Here is a 22895-nt window from a genome sequence, read left to right as displayed (position 1 = left end):
GTCAGTCAAACGCTTCATTGTTGTGAAGCAGTAACGTGCAAAAATTTTTGTGTTTCGGTTTCAATAATATATGAATAAATACAGCTTACGTCTCATAGCAATAAGCGCAATTACGATGCTGCTTAGAATTTAGGTTCAATTAAGAATCCTGAAGGTCACTGTGCTGTAATGGGCATCAGGTGGACGACTTTAAAGAAAAAAAGAAAAATCATTTATTCTCAATCAGGTTCAAATCACACTAATTATTATGCATGTCAGAGATTTTATCAACCTTTCGAAAAAATTGAGTTTTAATGAAAAGAAGTGGCAACAAACTCATTGCCACTCTTTTTAATATATACTATTTACAGATTCAATATTTTACAGTCTATTTTATACAGTGTATGTAAGTGATGCACCAAAATTACTCAAAAGTTTAAACTTAGGCTAGCTTGGCCTTCTCCATGCTCGTCTCCTCACTCTTTCTCATAAAAAAATGAATTTAATAAAATATCATCAACTGGATTTTCAATGTCAATATTCATCTTTATTTACAACATCGTATTTATTTAGATCATTTATACATCTAGATAGACTGCGACACCTTTGAACACGTCGAAAAAAATAGCCGCAAACTGTTAACCTCTATTGCAGCAACGCACGCACATTAAAACAAAGTGAAGTATCGCGAGTATAAGACGTAGCTTGTTATGCACACTAAAGTAATAAACCTTGCCTCTTTTGCCTTGCCATACAGCAAGACGCTCTATCTAGATGTATAAATTATCTAAGGTATCGTCATTTACTATATTTGTAAGTTTGGATAAAAAAAGTTAGTACCCACCACATGCGCCCACCTAATCTTCGAAACTTTCTATCCGATAAAAAAAAAACAACAATCAAAACTATATTGAGCGGGGTACAAATGGGATATTATATGTATAGTTTTCAAAGTCAATTCTAAATTTTAATATTTTACAAAGAATAAATGAAATATTTTTTTAATTAGACATTCAGTATCCAAACTTATAATTTTCCCTCTTCTATACTGGTAGTATCTTAAGTTGTTGAGCTTACATTTTGTATCCCAGATGCGGCACGGCAGTACAGGGGTTGTTCTATCAACCTTACGACACATACAGTTTCCTCCGAAGCCTGTGTACGCTTTGCAATACAGCCGGTTAGAAGAACGCGTTTGCTACGCCGCTTGTGCAGATGGCGCTGTTTACAAAATTGATATACCTAACGTTAGTATTTTATAAGTACGGTTAATTTAAGTAACAGGGTATAATTTAACTTTTAAACAAGAAATAAAATCTAATGGTGGCCTCTAGAATATATTATGACACTGGTACCTTCATAAGTGTACCGTGCATGCGAAAGACTAGTTGTATTGTCATTCCTTTTGTGGTGTATGGGTGCTAGTAGTTAATTTATTTTTCCAATTCATAAGATAACATTTAACATTTACAGTTTCTAATTTATATTTTGTGCTACCTGTTCCACATAGGTATACGTTAGCGAAGTCTCGACGAAACCCGAGAGGTCGCGGATTCGAGTCCCACATCATTTATACGTTTTGGTTACAAATTTAATTTAAATAATCCAAGAAGTGAGGTTTGTCACTTTAAAAATAACAAATTGTTTGGATTTGAAAGAGCGACATCTCAAGTCAATTTTCGTAATATGCAATTAATGGGGTTGAGCAGGTTATCAACTGTAAAGTAGATCCTGTAGATGTAGCCACAACCTGAGATTTGAACAAGACATGCCAAGATTTACGAACAATACGTCACTCGAACGTTCGCCTCAGTGGAAGAGCGTTCGGACGTAACCTGAGAGGTCACGAGTTCGAGTACCGCATCGTTCATAAGTTTTGGTTACAATTTTAATTTTGGTGTAGGTTATATGGTAGTAGATAAAGCATAAATTATTACGCAAAATATATTCTATCATATAATATATTCTATCATATAATATAGTTCATAGTACAATATAGGGCAAGCAGTTAGTCTATCACATTTAAATGGTAAGATCGACAATTATTTTAATTGAACGCGAAGCTATACCTTAGATATTTTAATTTCAATTTTATAATTCTTTGTATACATTTGTATTGAAGGTACCTATCTAATGATGATTACTATACAGCCTACCTACGACTAGGCTAGCATGATAATAATTATCTAAGCAAATATCTACTTACCTAGAAATACTAAATGACCAAGTCTCTATCTCATTAATCCACCCAATAAGCAGAATTGATATTATGCTCTGACTTAGGTACTCTTATTTAGGTACCTACGTATAATGTTCTAATATACAGAAATGATATTGTAATAATTTGAAGTACAATTAAATAATGTATGTTCTTCATTTTCCAAACAAAAAAGCGCTTTAAGCCTATTTGTATAAAGTTTATTTGACTCTGACTTTGACCTTATAAAGCGTCGAATAAACCAACATGTCTTAAATTCGAAAAGCAAAACCGTGTTTAAAGTTAATTAGTATGTTTATTGCACCACCAACGATATTAAAATCAACTCCATTTTTCTTCACTCTAGGAGAGTTTTACTACCCTTTATCTATACCTATCCTACCAAAAGAATTTAAAACCCTACTAGTTTATTAAAAACACCAGTGCTGGACAAAGTCCTCCCCCAAATATCTCCACGACGATCGGTCCTTCTCTACCCTCATCTAACGTATTCCGGCGATCTAGACCAGATCATCTGTCGATCATTTTGGGGGGTTTTGCCATAAGCACCACGCTTGCTTCTTCTATGTATCCCTTATTCCCCTCTTACGACACCGACGGGTGGAGATGGTGTGGTGCTATTTAAATGCGACACCACACGCATAGTTTATTAAAAAACAGACGAATTATTACTCTTCTCTATTTTTTAAGTTGGTTGACAATTACCGATAATAAATAATATTTTGCCTAAAACAGATTGTTGTGTCAGTTGACGATCCTCCAGAGTATTGTATTCGAGCTGATCCAGCTCTGGAAAGCATGACGACACAATTTTTTGGGAATCCTGGCATCTTAACATTTGCTGTTCCATTTATCACTCGTAAGTATTGATACGTACCTACTTATCATAATATGATATATCTTGGTAGTATACGGTAGATAGCAAAATGCTTAATGATAATGTAAAAGTATTAAATTGGTTAGTTAACAAATAAAAACCTATTGTTAAATAGTAAAAAAAAAAGATTAGTAGTAATGAGGAGATTCGGCTGTTTTTATTGACATAACTATAGATAGTAAATTACAGTGGGGTCCACATATCATGCAGTAATTTAGCATACAGTCTGAGTTTGGCAGCTTTTACCGTTGAAAAGATCAGACAGTTGACTGATGTGTATACAGCTCGTTTGGTTTATTTTGCGTCCTTCATAGCAATATGTCATACGGTAAGTTATTGTGGGAAAACGCTGCGAAAGTTCATAGTAATTTTGTGCTCCAAAAGAGAGCTATTAGAATCATTAATAATATACAAGAGACTCGCTTCGGGCAATATAATATATGAATATACTGTATGTAAGAAAATATTTAATTCATTTAATTCAAGAAGAAAGTTTAACTTCACGTGCCATTTAATAAGTAATCTAGAGTTAAGGGCTCCATCATACGTCTTGGTATTTAATTGTATAATTAAATACCAGATAGTATACTAGGAATCACTGAGCACAAATTAGAGGAGGAGAAGGAATAATATGCAAGTTCCCGGATGAAGAGGACCTTCGTATTTCACCTATTCACATACAAAACACGAGCAATATGAAGTACAATAATCGAATTTTCATGAAAACAGAAAGAACACCGGCTCTGTCGTTAGGCACAACTGCAGACCAAGCCAAACTCGTTGTTGGTTACGCTGACACCTCAATAAAAGTCTACGACATGGAGACACAAGAGGTACGTTAAGTTTTAGTACTGTCTGAGTATTTAAAGAAATCGTTGTGTTCTGGACACGTATTTGTGGACTGTATAAAAATTCTTCGCAATAGTGTTAGTCAGATTTGAAAAAATATTATTGAATTTGATTAACTCATTACATATATCTCTTAATATTTAATACTGAAGGCACAGTGCATGATAAACCACGCTTAAATATCTTTTTAAACATTGAGGATGTGCTAAGGTTGTTTTCTTCCTACTTTTACACTCACTACCAGATTAAATGGATAAGTACATATCTTCGCCTAGATTATTCAGGGGTGCTAAATGTAGCAAAATTAGCCCCCTTCTTTTTATAATATTTATTAACAATATCTCTTCATGATTTAATCTCGTAAAAGTATCACTATATACAGCAGACTGCTGTGAATTTATCTCGAAAAATCTTAATGTTTTGTTTGTTTTTTCACTAGGAAATCAAATTATCAAGGCTTCAGTTATCTTGTACAACTGTGCGATGGCAACAAAAGGTTTTGGATTTTTTTGTGGTGGTTTGCAGAATTGTGTGAAGACATATAATGCAACATTATTTAAATTAAATCTGCTTTTGAAAGAGCGTAGAGATTTGATTGATATAAATTATTTATGTCGTCCGAAAAGACGTGCATAGAAATCACTGGATGGTAAAACCACATAGTATATGTGATGTATCACTTACTATGCAGGATTCCTAAAAAATTATGAGCTTCAAAGAGACGATGCCAAGCAATTCATTGCCACTCTTTTGAGTTCGTAGCTACATTGTTCTTATAATTATTTTAATTAGAATCTATGTAAAGTAAATAATAAAGTAATATAATAATAAAAATAATAATAAAGTAAACAATCATAACATAACATTTGTTACTTTTACAGTGGGTTAGTTTAATATACAAATATTAATCAATTTAAAATATAAAAAGCTTATTCGAAGTGGTCTCCATTGGCTGCAATACAGTCCTTTTTTTTCTTTATTTATTAAGGAGCTTTTATATGTATGTACATGTCAGCTCCATTATAATCTAAGTACATTAACACTTAAACAAAAGAAAAAGAACAATTTTTAACGTAACAAACTAAAATAAAAGTTAATAGAAGGACTTAATAGTCCTTAAAACGTTGAGGTCAGTTATCAATAGGAGCACGCACTCTTTCCGTGAGAAAATTCTTAACTGCCAATCGTACGGATTGGTATAGGGACTCCAAATTATCATGGCGTTTAGAGCAAGCCGTACACTCTAAAACTGACTATAAATCATAATGCAACGGATTAAGATCGGGACTAGACAAAGGCCAGTCTTCAGCTCTGATGAAGTCTGAAACGTTCGTTTCCAACCAAGACTGCGTAGATCGAGCTTTATGACCTTTCGCGGAATCTTGCTGGATGGACTATTCTTGGTTATTGAACATGGTGTTGTTAAGGGATTTACTACCTTCTCAAAAATAGTATCTTGATACACTTGTGCCGATGTTTTGATACCTTTTTCATAAAAGTATGGCTCAGTCTCTCCTTCATAGCTAATACCCCACCAAACCATCACTGAAGTCGGAAAATGCCCACGTTGCATTCTGTTGACTAATTGGGAAGCTTCCTTAGAGCTTGGAGCATAAATACGGTCATTTTGTTTGTTAAGATGTTGCTCAATTATAAAAAAATTCTTATACGTAAACATAAAATCTCTGTAACCTTCCTTTGCCGTGCCGCTTCAGTAGTTGTTACGATTCTACCACCATATTTTTTTTAAATTATCAGTTAAGAAATTGACCATTGAGTTATAGGCTGCAAGTACTAAGTCAACTTTTAAAATACGCGACATAGTTCTAGACGCTATCTTCATCTCCCGAGATAAAATCTTTTGCTTTCAGACAGGATTTCATCGAATTATTTCCCTTACTGCTTTGACCACCTTTTTCGAATTATGATATTTATGAACACTACGTGGATGGCCAGATCTTTTTCTGTCACAAACAGAGGAGGTCTCATTTTACCTATAAATGGCCTGGTACACAAACATTTTACAAATACCAAGCGTATGGAGAGTTTTGAAAATTGCATGGCTCCATACCTACTTTGTGTAATGCAATCACAGCGATTCGATTCTCTTTATCACCCCACTCCATTTTAATATCGCAAAATATTATATAATGTATTAGCGCCAAAATGAGAAAACTCAATGAACAATCACAATTATATAAATGACAGATTCCAAATTCGAATGTAATATATTGTTTATTTTTAATTTTAAAAGTATTTATAGCCAGACTAAATATATTATTAAAAAATATACTTATGGGAAGAGAAGGATATAAATCATACTTAAAACCCGCCCCACGTCTCCGGCACAAGCAATAGAAGTAAAACCTTTCCAAAACTATTTTTATCCAAAGTTATTCAATTTATTAAAAGCTATATCGCCTCAAAATTATGCGAAACTAGGAGCTGAGCTAAGTACAAACCTCTGATGTTTCTAGTTCCTATTGTTCCGACAATTGCTAGGATTTAAACGAGTTTATGCAAACAATTCGCGAGCGTCGGAGAGTCTTAATAAATGTAAAAGCAAGTTTTAAATTCGTAGCTAGCTGTGTGGAAGTAAAGCATTCCAGATCGCTATGGGCGTTAGTGGTTATATTCTGTTTTTTACTGAAACCATAAGTATTCGTGAAATTAATTACGTTGGTAACGGCGGTGAAGTTTTAAATTTAAAACGGAGTTGTATGATAAAATGTTTCGTTGAATCAGATACTGTAAGAGCTCTGAAAAGTTTTGAGGCAGATTGAAAGACTAATCTCCTATAATTTGGATATGTCAAAGTCAAAGTCAAATAAACTTTATTCAAATAGGCGTAAACTAAGCGCTCTTGAATCGTCCCTATAAATTTTTCTTTGAAATTACTGAATTTATCATATTATGTTCGTAAAAAGTTGAGCTCGTGAGAAGAACATACAAACTCAGCGTGGCCGTTGAGTTTGTATGTTCTTCTATTCAATGAATGAAGAGTATTTAACAATGGCTGTATTATACATAACAAGTTAGTTTGATATATGAGTCATGTTTAAATAAAAATAAATTATTTCATAATAAGTTAGTAATAAAGAATTAACTGTATAAATATAAATTATTGTACCTATATTAGATGAATCAACTTTTATAGCTTGAAGTCATTGTTTGTGTAGGGATGCTTCGTGAACACAATGGTCGCGATGACTGTCAAAATTAGTAATTGCATCGAACAAATACAATGATTTATTAACTATAACAGGTGGACCTGGTACCACGAGCAGCACCCGTTCACGAGTTGGGTATAGAGGGTATGGTCACGGAACGCCCACCAAAAATCGTGACAATAAGTTGTTTGAAAATTAACTTCAAAATAATTGAGAGTTATAGAATATTAATAATTTTAATTTTAGTGACGTTGCTGGAAGCTCCACCTTCGCACGACACGCTACAAGTTAGGTTATCATCCCCACCATCTGGATGCGTGGCGGTCCTCCACAGTGCGGTTTTCAAGGAGCTTTCTTCCACGTACTACAAAGCTGTGGAATGAGCTTTCTTGTGCGGTGTTTCCGGGACGATACGACATGGGTACCTTCAAAAAAAGCGCGTACACCTTCCTTAAAGGCCGGCAACGCTCTTGTGATTCCTCTGGTGTTGCAAGAGAATGTGGGCGGCGGTGATCACTTCACACCAGATGACTCGTATGCTCGTTTGTCCTCCTATTCCATAAAAAAAAAAGCTCTAGTTTTTTTTAGTTTTTAAATTTGTGATACTACTATTAGTAGTTTCTTGTTGCTGAAAGAAACTACTAATAGTACTTTTTAATTAAACCCTTAAAATGGGCTTCATCGATCTCGCGTCATTAATTCTTAAAGATATAATTTCAGTATATAACATTAATGGTCTTGGGTGTCAGTTGACAGTCAGTTCATTCAATAAATTACTAGACTCATAAAATTTCAATAAAACTAAAAACTTTTATTACCACCTTCTGTTTCTTTTAATTAGAAGCTTTTGGTTGTGTTAGAGTCATAAAAAGCGTCTATTTGATGCATATTGAGAGGCAATAAATAGAAAACCGTAATGTTTGCGAGCCAATAACAATAAATCCTCGCCTGCCTTAGTAGATATTGTATTTGGATATAGTACCTATTAATAGGTAACATATTTTGATGCAATACTTGAAAACTTGGTAATATAGAACCTTAGAATAATAACCTGATATTGAACCCTATGTTATATATAAAAATACCTTGTTATTATCATTTTTAGATTTTTAATTGACATTTAGAAACAATAATGTTTCGAAATTTAAATGAATTGTCATCAAATAGCGTTTGTGTGGTAAAGTTTACTATAACATAAACGATTTTCTTAGAGATATCACAGATTGGAAATGAAGCGAAATATGAATAGTAAATTATATTTTGTATAATGTATTCTTATGAATTTTATATAAAGAATTTATATAAGGAAGCTCGCGGAGTTTCTTGCGCCGGTTCTTCTCAGATCTGAGGCATACATTTTCAAATTGGTGGTAGTTTCCGACGTTCAATAAGTGATTTTAAATCTTATTTCGAATTAAAATATTTGAATTTGAAAAAAAAATTATGCCATTTTAATACGTTTCCTTCTTGGGCGAGGTTCGAAGCAACTCTATAGTGAGTCAACGCTTGTACATATTGCGTTCATTCATTCATTCGTTTTCAATCGTATTTAATTAACTTCACATACCCCTTGTATGTACTACATTCAAGGCTTCTGTTTCTGTGATAGCCACATGGTGCTACGTTGAAGCATCAGCGGTCATAAACCGTCACCCTAATGTAATTTTATTGGCAATACGAGATTGGCTTTCGAGATATTTGAAAGTCCTTAACCCATAGGAAAGTAGGTCGCTGGTCAAGGAACGCCTTCTCGTCAACTGACAACGATAGGCCTGCATGTACAAGTGTTAGTGTATTGAAAACTTGTGTACTGAATGAGAGTGGAACTGTAACACTCATTCAGGTAAAGGTGGCTAGAATTAACTTCACGACCTCCTCCTTCGACCACGACCTTCCTCGACCGGTTTTAGCAAAAACCAGAGTAGGTACTATATAAACAATTATAGATATATTGTTTTGAGAATGTTTTTGTTTTATGAATAGATATATATTGTGAGTTCTCTCTGCATCATCTAACGCATTTATCACGGGGAGTTGTCAGAGAACTTGAATTCAGAACCACCGGACATGATGTCACAATTCAAAACTCCACCCACATCATGTTGACGTCTGGTCATTCTATAACTGCGAGATTTGCAATAAATTGTCGTGCGTCACACAACTATTTTGTGGAATACATTACCGGTTGTAGTTTTCGCAAACCGATACGACTTAAGGACCTTCAAGATTAGAGCATGTTCCCAACTTAAAGGCCGGCAACGCATCTCTTGACGCTTGCTGTTGCGGATGTAAATGTTACGTCAGTCTCTGGACCTTCCCTCCCCCCCCCCTTTCCTACAACACAATGTTTTTATTTCTTGATAACTCGTTCTGCGAACTAAGCAGTAATATCATCTACCATCGGATCGTTCTAGGGCTTAGTAGCGCCTCCCTTATCACACTATATATTTTGTTTTGCCCAATAAAAGCGACTGTTTATAAAAAATTTGAGCACTTCAGATTTTCGCAATCTGATGCCGAATTTCACATCTGAATCAAATCATTGATTCAGATGTCAAGGCGTGGCAGCACACATACAATCTAATTTATAATATTAGTTTATAATACACATATATTAACAATAATGGTTTAAGTTTTATTCATATCAAAGCTAAGCTCTTCAGTATCCTCAAGGCTTAGTCTCAGATAATTAACAAACAAAAATTGAAACATATAACGGATTATTAAATGATAAAAGTGATTATGAATTTCCTTGCGGTTCTTTAACTTTTTAAATTCAAGCAATAAAGTCAACTTTATGTACAAACTTAGTGAGCATTATATAAATACTTTTTTATTATTTGTTTGGTTTGGTCGTGCCGACTTTAAGGGCATTGCTCGTGGCATAGTCGTGGGGCGAGTCGTTCCATGACCTAAGATGTGAGCGAGAGGAGTGATGAGTCACGCTCTTGAACGAGCGCTGCTTAGGGTGACAATTTTGTAAATGCAATATTTGCTTCTGTTTTGCTCATCAAAATTTAACGCTATAACCTCATGTAACTTTATATTATTTTAAATGTGTCAGATAGCTCTATTGATGTTTTTTTATGATTTTCATTTGAGTAACCTTCATCTTTATTTAGGCAGAAACAACATACAAAGTGCAGAAGTTGCGACTTCAGCTTATACCAAAGAAGTTGCAGCGATTACATTTTGGCCAAGTGTGTGCCGTGAGGTGTCACGATGACCGACCAACTGTATTTGCTTCCGCTGCTTGGGATAAGACCGTGCGAGTATGTATCTGTTAATATTAGATCTTTAACCATAAGATACATAATAGCTTTAAGGGTAAATTTATACACTTTTATAATAAATTCCCAGTCACTGTTCAGGCATTTTACTATAAATATATATATATAATATATAAATCTCTTTCATAGTTTCAATGAATATATTTAATGTGTATATGTATGTATAAATACTTTATATAAAATAAAATATTTAATATTAAATACTGTTAATTATTTATTTATTTGTATATGTATATATCTATTAACTGACCCCGCAAACTTTATTTTGGCATATAAAAAAAAATATTATAAAAAAACCGATATGCACACAAAATTTTATACGAATTGGTGCAGGCGTTCGGAGGAATATGGTAAGAAAGACCGGGACACGAGAATTTTATATATTATATAATCAATATATATTTAATTAATAATTGCTACGACCTAGCCGTCTACTATAATATTATTTTTTACCTTATGTTTTGAGTAATATCATTTTTTTTTTTTTTTTTTTATGGAATCGGAGGACAAACGAGAGTACGGGTCACCTGTTGTTAAGTGATCACCGCCCACAATCTCTTGCAACACCAGAGGAATCACAGGAGCGTTGCTGGCCTTTAAGGAAGGTTTACGCGCATTTTTTGAAGGTACCCATGTCATATCGTCCCGGAAACACCGCGCAAGGAAGTTAATTCCACAGCTTTGTAGTACGTGGAAGAAAGCTCCTTGAAAACCGCACTGTGGAGGACCGCCACACATCCATATGGTGAGGATAATATCCTAACTTGTGGCGTGTCGTACGAAGGTGGAATTCGGCGGCAGGTATCCGGTAAAACAGCTCTTCGGAACGCTCCCCGTGATAAATGCGGTAGAAGACACACAAAGAAGCGACTTCTCTACGCAACGCCAAGTGATCCCGCCGTTCACAGAGCACTGGGTCCCCCACAATTCGAGCTGCTCTACGTTGCACGCGGTCAAATGGATCGAGCTGATACTGGGGTGCGCCAGACTAGAGATGACAGCAATACTCCATGTGTGGCCGGATCTGCGCTTTGTACAGCGCTAGAATGTGGGCCGGCTTGAAGTATTGCCGTGCTCTATTAATGACGCCCAGTTTCTTTGAAGCCAATTTGGCTTTGCCCTCCAGATTTATTACATAATTATTGTATTTAATAATGGAAGCACTTGTGGCTGTAATCGCGACGGCCGCCTTATTGAAGGTAGCTATTGAAAATCAGTGTTGGGTTAGATACCCAACTAATATGCTGAGTAGCAAACCTTTTTGGGACAAAACACTGCAAACACCACCTTATTATGTTGATATAGAATAAGCCTTACTTTAGTTTTTAATGTATGTTAGTTTTAATTAGATTAGGCATATTATAGTAATTTTTTAGATAAGTTTTTTCATATTATTTGTTATTATATTTTGTAAATGTTCACGTGTATTTGTAGTGTTTGTTCCAAATAAAGATATACTTACTTACTTGCTAAATAAATTTAAATGTTTTATTAAAAAATTACTGTCGTAAATTCAACTACTCCCCAACTGAATTTCTATGTGATGGCAAACCTAGAACTCGATTATGATTATTTTATCGCTATAAAAATAACAGTAAATATGTATATATATTTTCTTAAAAAAGAAGAAGCGTTGTTAGTGTTTGAAGTGACATCAAAAATAATTCTAAGGGAATGCAATTTAAGAAAATAAAAGCCTTTTATGCCATTTATTAAGTATACCTTGTCATTATTCTGGCATCGATATTGATACAATTTGATTGACAATTTACTGATGCTTAAGCTACTCTTTTTTTAAGACATGAGCTATCTGCCGGTAGATGTCTCGTTAAAATCAATCAAGCCGTTTTAAATAGACTATAAACAGACAGTCAGAGAATTTTTATCTGTTTTCTAATATTAATAAAAGTTTAAGGTGATAAAGTTATTTATATCATTTAGTAAAAAGTTGTTCACATTTCAAAAAAACCACGTTAACTTTTTTTTATTTTTATAGATATACATAAATTTTGTTGTTGACATTCAAAAAGACAATTATGCAAAGACAATCTTTGATTAAATTTTGTAAAAAAAATGCAATGCTTGTAGTGTGAAACGTATTTATAAACTCCCCTTTTCATTCTCTAAATCCTTTTGAAACATTTAATAAAAGTAAGTTCTCTATCCCTTTCGTTTGATACCGGTATCTCGGAGGTTAGCTTAAAAATGTCTGCTGTTGACCATTGGTTGAAACTCATTCCCGACGTTTTGTGTCCTTTGCAATATAAATAGTTACGGTTGCCAGAAAATAACAAGGGACGTAAAAAAAAATATCAAAGTTGTTGATGAAAAGCGTTTCATATTAAAAGCTTTTGATATAATTTATTAGAGCAGTTATCAATATAATGTGTTTGAATCACAAATTAGAACTCCAAAAAGAGTTGGTATTATATTTTGTGCAGTTTTTGCCGCAGTGATCGATACAAAAATAAAACTTAATTTATCAATGACCAACAATTAATATACCAAGCACCACTCACAATAATATTTTATGATTAAAATACGGCTACCTAACCCAGACAGCTTAAGTTACTAAAAAGACACAAATTTAAATTGAATTTAATTGAGATTTGCTTATTATAAGTATATGTGGTGTGCGTGTATATGGCGTATGGGTCAGGTGTCATGGATTTGAGATTTAAATTATTATGATGAATTGATATAAATGATGTAATGTAATTAATTATGTAATTTGAAACAAAATTGTAAGTAGAGGCATTTAGTAAGTATTGCATAATATGTAGATGAACTTGAATTGTTTTGTTATTCGGTAGATTTCTCGTGACAGGTATCGTCATGCTCGCTTAAATGCACAAGCAGAGTTGTGGCGGTGACGTGGGGCGCGTCGTTCCCTTCCCTAAAATATGGTCGAGGGAGGCGATGGCTGGTCCATGCGTCATGCTCGTGAACGGGTGCTTCTCGTTTCTTCTCGGGGCTGGATGATCTTGTTACCGGGAGGTCTGTTTGATGTGTTTTTTTATTATTATTATTTCCTTTAAAGTTAAAGTTATTATATATTTTATTTTATTTTATGAAATGCTCACATAATGCCTCTATTTATTTACGGTATGTGTGGATTGAAGCATGTACTATACTCAATAACTCTTGTGTTTATAAGTATTAATTTACTTGTTTTTTCTTTTTTTGACTTACTCATATAAGCCTTTAAGTTTTTGACATTTGAGTATTTTTGTTGCGTCACTTTGCATATATTGTAATTGAAATGATTTGTGGCAATGAGTTTCTTGCTACTTCTTCTAATTAGCTCAACTCTTTATGAAGTAGCGGTAAATTCAATAAGAAACAATATATTTATATATTTTTTTTTTTTGACATTCATAAGTGTCATTTCTGTGACCTACATGAATATAGTGGTTTTGAATTTGAATTTGAATTCGAAATATATTTAAGTATTTTATTAATTTTGTTCATGTGTCTATCAACTGAATTACAATAATACATAACAAGAATACGTATTGGTATAGATAAATATAGATCAAAGCAATAGAAAATTTAAAAAACATAACATACCTTTAAAAATTAATATAACGTAACCAATTCTCAGTAATGCCTTCTTAAGAATATACAATAAGGCACTTAAGAAATGATTCGTAATTACAGAAATCCAAAACATTTTCCAAGCATCAGCTAGCTTAGGGCACTTTGTATCTTGTTTTTTCATGGAATAGGAGGTCAAAAGATTGTTCATAGTGATTTAGTATGAGATCAGAAGAATCACAAGACCGGGCAATGGTCTTGTGATTCTTATAAATAATATCATAATAGCTTCGAATAAGCGTACGAATGAATCAGAAAATCGAAAACAATGTGGTTTTGGTACGTCTCAGGCGAAGATCGAATCCGGGGACCGTGAAAAGTGCTCATGGTTCAATGTTGTAGCTATTAATTATTCATTTGTACGTCGATACCTCATTAGCTAGTAGAACTACTCTGAACAAAGCATTTCAACTTTTCTTAGATGATGTTTTACAATTCAAACATACCGATTTTAAAATTGTTAAGGTATAACACTGAAAATGTAAACAACAATTCTTAGATAATATCAAAGTTTATACACAACGGTTGATTGAATCTTGAATTATTTATGATAAATATTATATTCAACTGAAGTAAATAGCATCTTCAAATTGTTTGAAATTAATCTTGTATTATTTGTAAAGATAACCAATCTACCTTCAAGAAAACAACAAAGAATAGTAATAAATCTTATAATTTTGAATTTCATTATATCACTTTGCTTGATACAAAGTTTGCACACAAGATTAAAATATTAATATTTTATATATTATTTGTTTATTAATATACAGTGTGTCCCGCAACTTGCCTTGTTTACTTTTTCATAAACTTATCCCTGCTCTGTGTCCCTTGCGGTTCTAACTATGCAGAACTCTGCGAGTTTGGCAGTAAGTACGTGCTAAACTTCAAGTTTGTTGAGCCAACCGTACGAGTTGCTCGTCAGTCAATATCTAATACATTATAGTGTAGTTATGATTCCAAGTCCTCTTCTAATTCAAAGTTTGTCTGCACATAAAAACTTTGATACTAGGCATTCCCTTAGGGAGTATAGTTTGAGGTATCTTTTCTTAGAAGTCGTTTCTCACATAGAGGGATTTAGTACAAAATGGTGGTACAGCGCTTTTAAAAATAGAAAGCTGAATTTTTAAATTGAGGTGATCACATTTGAGATGTCTTGTTAGGTATGATTAATAATTATTTCCATGTCTCTAATTGAACAGCATCTATAATATTTATGACTCCTGTCTTCTAGAAATCTAAATAGCGTGAAATAAGTAAGGCACTAGGATGTACACATTTTTTTTATATTGGAAGAGTAGAGAGAGTTGAAAAAAAAGTAACTGTTACCGAAAACTTTGTTTTTCAAATACAGCAGAATACCATCCCACAAAAAGGTAACACAAAAATTTAGTCTGGGTGTAACTTAATAAAATATTTTAGGTTTATAATAAAACATTAGTTTGCACACCACAAGCATGCATAATGCCATCCTTCTTATAAAATTTGTCTTATTGTATTTTACAGTAATTAGTACATGTGAAAAGTGATTCCACTACCCTTTTGATGATGATCCGTATGATTCCAACACCACAACACATGAAGGCATTTTCAAATTAAAAATCCCTGTTAAGTTTGTTCTAAAAATCTCGTCTGACAGGGCTTCAATCATACTCAATCGCCTGAACCGAACTGATCCGCCTGCCGGCCGGTACAGTTTGTAAGTCTTGCCCACTAACGATATAGTCTTAGTCTTCCATGTTCATTGGTTTCAACTGCTTATTAATTAATTATAATTTATTTTAAAATAGATAAGTTTTTTAAATGTCATTGTTTTCTTTTGTGTTAATTATTAAGAAAGGTATTAAACACAAGTTTACGTGTATGTTATAGATTTGATGTCAGCGAAGCCACAAAGATCGATCGATAATTTTATCGTAGTTGTAATATCGACACCCCAACCCGCGTCTCGCGCTGTACCTGTGCGAATCAACGCTAGTAGGGAAGATGTTCTACTGACTCGGGCCGCGAGTACTTCGCTCGAATGTCCGAGGTTAAAAAATAAATAGATCAAAAGCGAATCTATTGCTCCTACGGCGGCAAGTTTAAAGTCATTTTTTTTCAATAAATATTAAGTGTATATTTTTTTTATTTTAGGTCTGGGACATCAGATGCAGTGTCGGCTGCGTCATGACATTTGAAGGAGTCGATGTTTGCAGCGATAGCATTGATCTAAATGTAATGTTGCTTTAAATTTTTTTGAATTTCTTACTTTCCTTTCCTTCTTACATACCTACAACATTATAATACCGTTAAATGTCCACGGTGCCATCAAATAATATATATTTAAAGTGAAAACTTCCTTAGGCACGCTGAGCACTTTCTTTTGTAAGTATTGAATGAAACTGAGCTGTCACGCTCGTCTATGTAACACTCGTTCGGGTTAAGTCGTCCCGAGGCGAGTAAGGGAACACAATTAGTCGGAGAAAAACTTACCTGAATAATTTGTACAAAATTATAATTATGTATATCGTAGATGTTATTACATTAAGGATAATGTACCACCAGGGTTTATTCTTGGACCGTTCCTCTTCCTTATAAATGATCTTCCTAATCTTATAGAAAAAAATCATAAGGTAGTATTGTTTGCAGATGAAACTTCACTGATATTAAAAGTGAAAAGAAACCAGGTTATATATGATGAAGTGGACGATATTCTCTCTGACATCGTGTACTGGTTTAGCGCTTATAGTGAAATAATATTAAAAAGAGCGCAAAAAAAATGCTGGGAGAGTTTCTTGCGCCGCTTCTTCTCTCTCAGAGCGCCATTTGTTTCCGAAGCGTTAGTAGTATCTAGTATATTAGAAATGACATCAAAAAGAATTGTAAAGGAATGATTTTGAGAAAATAAATGCCTTTTATGACATTTAACCTTTTTTTTATGGAATAGGAGGACAAACGAGCGTACGGGTCACCTTGTGTTAAGTGATCACCGTCGCCCACATTCTCTTGCAACACCAGAGGAATCACAAGAGCGTTGCCGGCCTTTAAGGAAAATGTACGCGCTTTTTTTGAAGGTACCTATGTCGTATCGTCCCGGAAACACCGCACAAGGAAGCTCATTCCACAGCTTTGTAGTACGTGGAAGAATCGTCCTTGAAAACCGCACTATGGACGACCGCCACACATCCAGATGGTGGGGATGATATCCTAATTTGTGGTGTGTCGTGCGAAGGTGGAATTCGGCGGCAGGAATCAGGTTGAACAGCTCTTCGGAACACTCCCCGTGATAAATGCGGTAGAAGACACACAATGAAGCGACGTCTCTACGCAACGCCAAGTGATCCAGCCGTTCACAGAGCACTGGGTCCCCAACAATTCGAGCTGCTCTGCGTTGCACGCGTGAATCGAAGTGATCGAGCTGATACTGGGGTGTGCCAGACCAGAGATGACAGCAATACGGGCTAGATGCTAGAATATGGGCCTATATATTGATGACGCCCAGTTTCTTTGAAGCCAATTTGGCTTTGCCTTCCAGATGACCACGGAAATGGCAATCGCTCGAGATTTCGAGACCCAGTATTCCGATACTAGGCGAGGCTTTAAAGGAAGTGTTATCGAAGAGCGGTGGTACGACAAATGGTTCGACAAGGGGTTAAATTGGACAAGGTTCAATTTTCCCCATTCCGCGACCTTCTCAAGAGAGGACTCGATAGAAGACACAAGTTTCTCCCGGCACTGGTCTACGATTTCCCGAGAGAGACCTGCATGGCCCGTGTATATGGCATCACCAGTGCTGTCGTCTGCATAGCAATGAATGTTGGAGGTGTCCAACATATCATTGATATGCAGAAGAATCAGCGTGGGAGACAGCACACAGCCTTGCGGCACTCCAGCATTCACGGGCTTCGGGTTCGAGCAATATCCGTCGACAACGACCTGTATGCTACGCCCAGTGAGGAAGCTGGAGGTCCACTTGCACAAGCTCTCTGGAAGCCCAAATGATGGAAGTTTGGAGAGGAGCGCCTTGTGCCATACACGATCAAAGGCCTTCGCTATATCCAGGCTAACTGCCAGGCCTTCCCCCTTGCTTTCAATAGCCGCAGCCCATCTAAGGTATACCAGAAGATCACCTGCCGACCGACCATAGCGAAACCCGTATTGTCGGTCGTTGATCAACTGGTGACCCTCTAGGTATACCAAGAGCTGACGGCTAATTATGCTCTCCATGATTTTGGAGAGCAGGGAGGTAATAGCAATAGGCCTGTAGTTTGCCGGATCCGAACTGTCTCCTTTTTTTTGGATCGGATGGACAAGGGCAGACTTCCATGAGTCAGGGACTACGCCTTTAGAATAAGAGTGCCGGAATAAACGCGTTAGCACCGGAGTCAACTCAGGGGCACACGTTCTAAGCACGATTGGAGAAATGTCATCCGGCCCGCTCGACTTTTTTCTGTCTGAACTGTACTTCAGGCATAGAGCTCTGACACCGCGGGATGGTCGGCGGTGTTTTTCCGTTGTCGTCAAGAGTCGAGTTGGAGGCGAAAAGAGTGCACAAGACATTGGCTTTCTCTTTTGCCGTATGGGCCAGGGTGTCATTCCTCATGTGCAACGGCGGCATGGACGGCTGGCTGAAACTACCAAGAGCAGCTTTCGACAACGACAGAACTTGCGTGTTCCGGTCGGGTAACTGGAAAGCTGCTCGCCGATTTTGACGACGTATTTTGACTTTGCACGGGTGATTTGCCGCTTAAAAAATCTGGAGGCAGGGTTGTATTTCCTCTTAAGAACTGTGCAGTTCGGATCCTTTGTGCCCAGCGCCGCAACCCAAGTTCGATACGCCTGTTTTTTGCAGTCAGATGCTGCTTTAACTGACGCATCGAACCAGGGCTGTGATCTGCCACCGATGGGTACTACAGAGTTTGGTATAAAAATATCCATACCCTGTAGTATCACATCGGCTACTGCAACGGCGCAGGCACTAGGATCATCCGAAGGGAAACAAACCCTGCCCCAAGGGTAGGATGCAAAAAAGGAACGCATCCTATCCCAATCTGCTGACTTGTAGTGCCAAACGCGGCGGGTCGCTGGTGGTCTGCGACGTTGGCGTCGGATAGGCACTACACTCCTGACCAGGCAATGGTCGGACGTTCCGAGAGGGGCGTCGACAAAGACCTGGTAACCATCGGGATGTGTAGTCAGCAGAAGATCCAATAAGGACGGCATGTGGCTATCCACATCCGGGAGCCGCGTTGGCGACTCAACCAATTGGGACAGACCATACGCCAATGCAAAATTATGCACAGATCGCCCTGCGTAGTCTGTGGTACGTGATCCTAATAACTAAGACCATTCCGATGATTAAAAATATTGGCACACACAATATAGCAGAGATCGAGTATTTAAGTGTTTTGAGACAGAGAAAGGTTAATTACTAAATAATACCATCGTTAACCATTCCCACTATATTGTAAATAGTGTAGAAAACCTAGCAGCTTATAAGTAAGCCAATTACAATCTCCACCCATGTGTACTCTCATAATCATCTATCTGCGTCATGAACCTTTTTTAAGTAAATATTCTTCTCTCCTAGGTACATTATATGAGATCACTTTTGTTCATAAAGTACTTTCCCTGAAGGAAATTAAGTGATCCATTTATATCGAGTAACCTTATGAAATGGAGCGCGCGCGTTCTTAGAGCAAATAAACGGCGTTCGTTAAATCTAACCTCAATCTTTCCTGGGCTTAATAAGTCTACAACTTTTATAGGTCACCCTTGAATTTAGATTTTCTGAATTCAATTTACATTCTTCGGTGAGTTAGCGTTATTATAGAGTTTTAAGCGTCTATTACTTTAAACTTTCAAAGCCAAACTTTACTAGAAATATTCTACAGCTTAAATCACTAAGGCTCTTTTTTTCTATCACAGAATAATTTATTACTTACTAATTTATATAAATTTTTACTTCTATTATAAATGTCAGGTTTTGTCTGTTTCTTCCACGCCATAACTAATTATAATAACTTCAACACCGACTTTAAACCTAACAATCATTACGTCGTATTTTATTAATATTAAAGTTATCAGGTTTGCATACGAGGTGTATTAAATTAAATCTTTATTGAGTTATTTTATACTATTGCTATTCAATTGATTACTTTTCAGGGTCGATACAGAAATTGATTGAACAAATTAAGAAAATGTCTTAGTTTTAATTAATTCTCATTAGTATTATATATAATAAATATTGCATCTCTTTATTAACTTTAAAATGTATGCTATTAATATTAATATTATTACTAAAATCATATATAATTTTCTATAAATATTTTGTTATTTTCAATTCAATATATTTAATTAATATTTATTATTTTCATTACAAATAGGTACTTTTAAATTGTAATTAATTTGCTCGCATTTTTCTATGTACTATTTAATTGTGGAAACTTTTATTGGTCAGTGATTTATATTTTAAGTTTAATTTTTTAAGTGTATTAAGTTGTACTGTTTGTTTCCCGAATAAAATAAAATAAAATAAATAAAATAAAAATAAAATACTATTCAGTTTTTGAAATCGGTCTTTTTAAACGTAGTTTTTTTTTGCTTTTTAGTGTCTGCAACAGGTTGTTCTGTAAACTACAGTAGGATTTTTCTAGATAGCATCAGGTAAACTATATGATTTTGTTGCTTTTAAACCGACTTCAAAATAGGAGGAGGTTCTCAATTCGACCGCATGTTTTTTTTATGTTTGTTACCTCAGAACTTTCGACTGGGTGAACCGATTTTGATAATTATTTTTTTAATTAGTTTTAGTAGAGTTTTACACTGAAATATCCTGAAGAACGTTTGTTAGCTTTGAATAACAGGTAGCCTAAAACCCACTTATTGGACACAGATTAATACTTTATAATAACATATAATCAACCTATTTAGGTTTTCCTTTGAAAGCTCCTAAAAAAGCCGTACACAAACTATAATTAAATCATCCACGTAAACAAAAATATTCATAAAATGAAAACTACAAGGCAAAACTGTGTAAATTTTTTATGGGAGCAAATGGCAAATTAAATATGAATCATATAAATCGGATCATACATCTTAGCGTTATCCGTGTACATACGATTGAATATAGAATTGAAGAAATTAAAAGAATATAAATAGCGATTGAATTGAGAACCTCCCCCTTTTTGAAGTCCGTTAAAAATGCATAAGGTGCATATAAAAACATATGGGGTCCAAATAATGATTTTCATTATTATAACACTAGAAATAAGGGATTACTTGTAACTAATTCTAGTCGGCTTCATAAGATACTTATGTATCTTATGTAAAGCTATTATTAGCTTTAAGGGTAAATGTATACACTTTTATAATAAAGTCCCAGCCACTGTTCAGGCATTATCTATAAATAAATTTAAATGTTTTATTAAAAAATGGCTCCGTCGTAAATCCTACTATTCGGATAACTGAGTGATCGGACAGCCTGGGACTAGATTATGATTATTTTATAGCAATATCAATGACAGTTCCATATTGTATATTTTATTATAAAGAGCGCAAAAAAAATAATGCTTTTATCCGAAGCGGTGGTAGTGTTAGAAGTGACATCAAAAAGAATTCCAAAGAAAATTTTGTGAAAATAAATGCCTTTTATAAGAAATCAACAAACGAGTTATTCCTCAGTTAGGCTGTACGTGGACAGTAGGAACTTTTCTTGAAAACCACACTGTGGTTGCGTACCACACGACATTGAGGTTCGACTTCCATATCAAAGTCAACGTTTTTATTTGCATAAACATGTTAGATTGATGTTACATAAATATTATAAAGTACATGTTTGCCACATTTATGACGTGCAAATTTTACAAAATACATTTCTCAATCACTACATACAATAATATCAATTTAACAAGAGATAAGAAGCAGTATTACTTATTAATATTAAATAATTAAAAAAATGTCAAGTTTTTAATTGAAAATATTCGTCTAATGAATATAAGCAGTTTTTAATAAGGTATATTTTCAATTTAGATGAGAGATTCCTATTTGACGATACCTCTCTTATTATCTTTGGGATGTGATTATAGATTTATATGCACATACAATAACAGTTTCTCTGAAATAATGTAGTTCTACAGCAAGGTACTTGTAGTTTAGTGGGGTCCCTGGATGGGAAAAGAGAAGTGTTTTCATCTTTACTGAATTTGATAATTTTTTTTAACGAACATACAGCACTCAAATACCTATGTATAATTCAACAATTGTTAATAGGTTATATTTTTTAAATACGGGTCTGCAGCTTTCAAGGGGTCCTTTTCTCGCTGCAGCCCTCCAACATTTTTTTGCGCTATTAAGACTCTATTTATTACTGTTGAGTTACCCGATACTATGATACCATACCTAATAATCAGCGTACATGTCATACCGATGGCAGGCGTATGACGCCAAGCTACATACAGGATGAAAAAAACGAATTGTTGGTTTTCATGACTATCTCTTCATTTAATTATGCGTGTTTTTTAGAGATAAATTAATTAGTTATAATTTATTACTGACGTATTAGTTTCTGAAATTTATACAAAATATACAAAGTATACATATAATTAGTACGAATTTCGTATTTCAATGGACGATGAAGTCGATACGGATGGTGAAGATATGGTGTTACCTCCATTTAAATTTTATTTTATTTATTTTTTGCTTTGAAATGCACCGATATTGCGTTTTATATTTCCAACTTGTTGATTACGGAGAAGAAAAACTGAGAGATAGTACTTAATATCATATTACACAATAAAGTATTTTGTTTCCATCCCATTAAATACTTATTTTTTATGTTTCAGAAACTATTATGTTAGAATCAAACGTTAATAGACTATCTGGCAATACGTTTTTTGAAACAGCCTATGTTTTATATTAATACGTCATTATGACGA

General features: G+C 34.7%; 1 protein-coding gene across 1 annotated transcript in view; it reads left to right on the top strand.

Moving 5' to 3' along the window:
* The first annotated feature begins 1512 nt into the window (after window positions 1-1512).
* Window positions 1513-22895, top strand: part of LOC126966528 (uncharacterized) — a 32400-nt gene continuing 11017 nt past the window's right edge. The window contains exons 1-5 of the mRNA XM_050810659.1: window positions 1513-1561; window positions 2933-3056; window positions 3804-3907; window positions 10216-10365; window positions 16114-16194. Coding sequence (XP_050666616.1) covers window positions 2996-3056; window positions 3804-3907; window positions 10216-10365; window positions 16114-16194 — 396 coding nt within the window. The 5' untranslated portion in view covers window positions 1513-1561; window positions 2933-2995. The remainder of the gene's footprint in view (window positions 1562-2932; window positions 3057-3803; window positions 3908-10215; window positions 10366-16113; window positions 16195-22895) is intronic.

This window comes from Leptidea sinapis, chromosome 10, assembly GCF_905404315.1.
Source record: "Leptidea sinapis chromosome 10, ilLepSina1.1, whole genome shotgun sequence".
NCBI classification, from domain to species: Eukaryota; Metazoa; Arthropoda; class Insecta; order Lepidoptera; family Pieridae; genus Leptidea; species Leptidea sinapis.
This window is presented reverse-complemented; position numbering and strand designations above follow the sequence as displayed.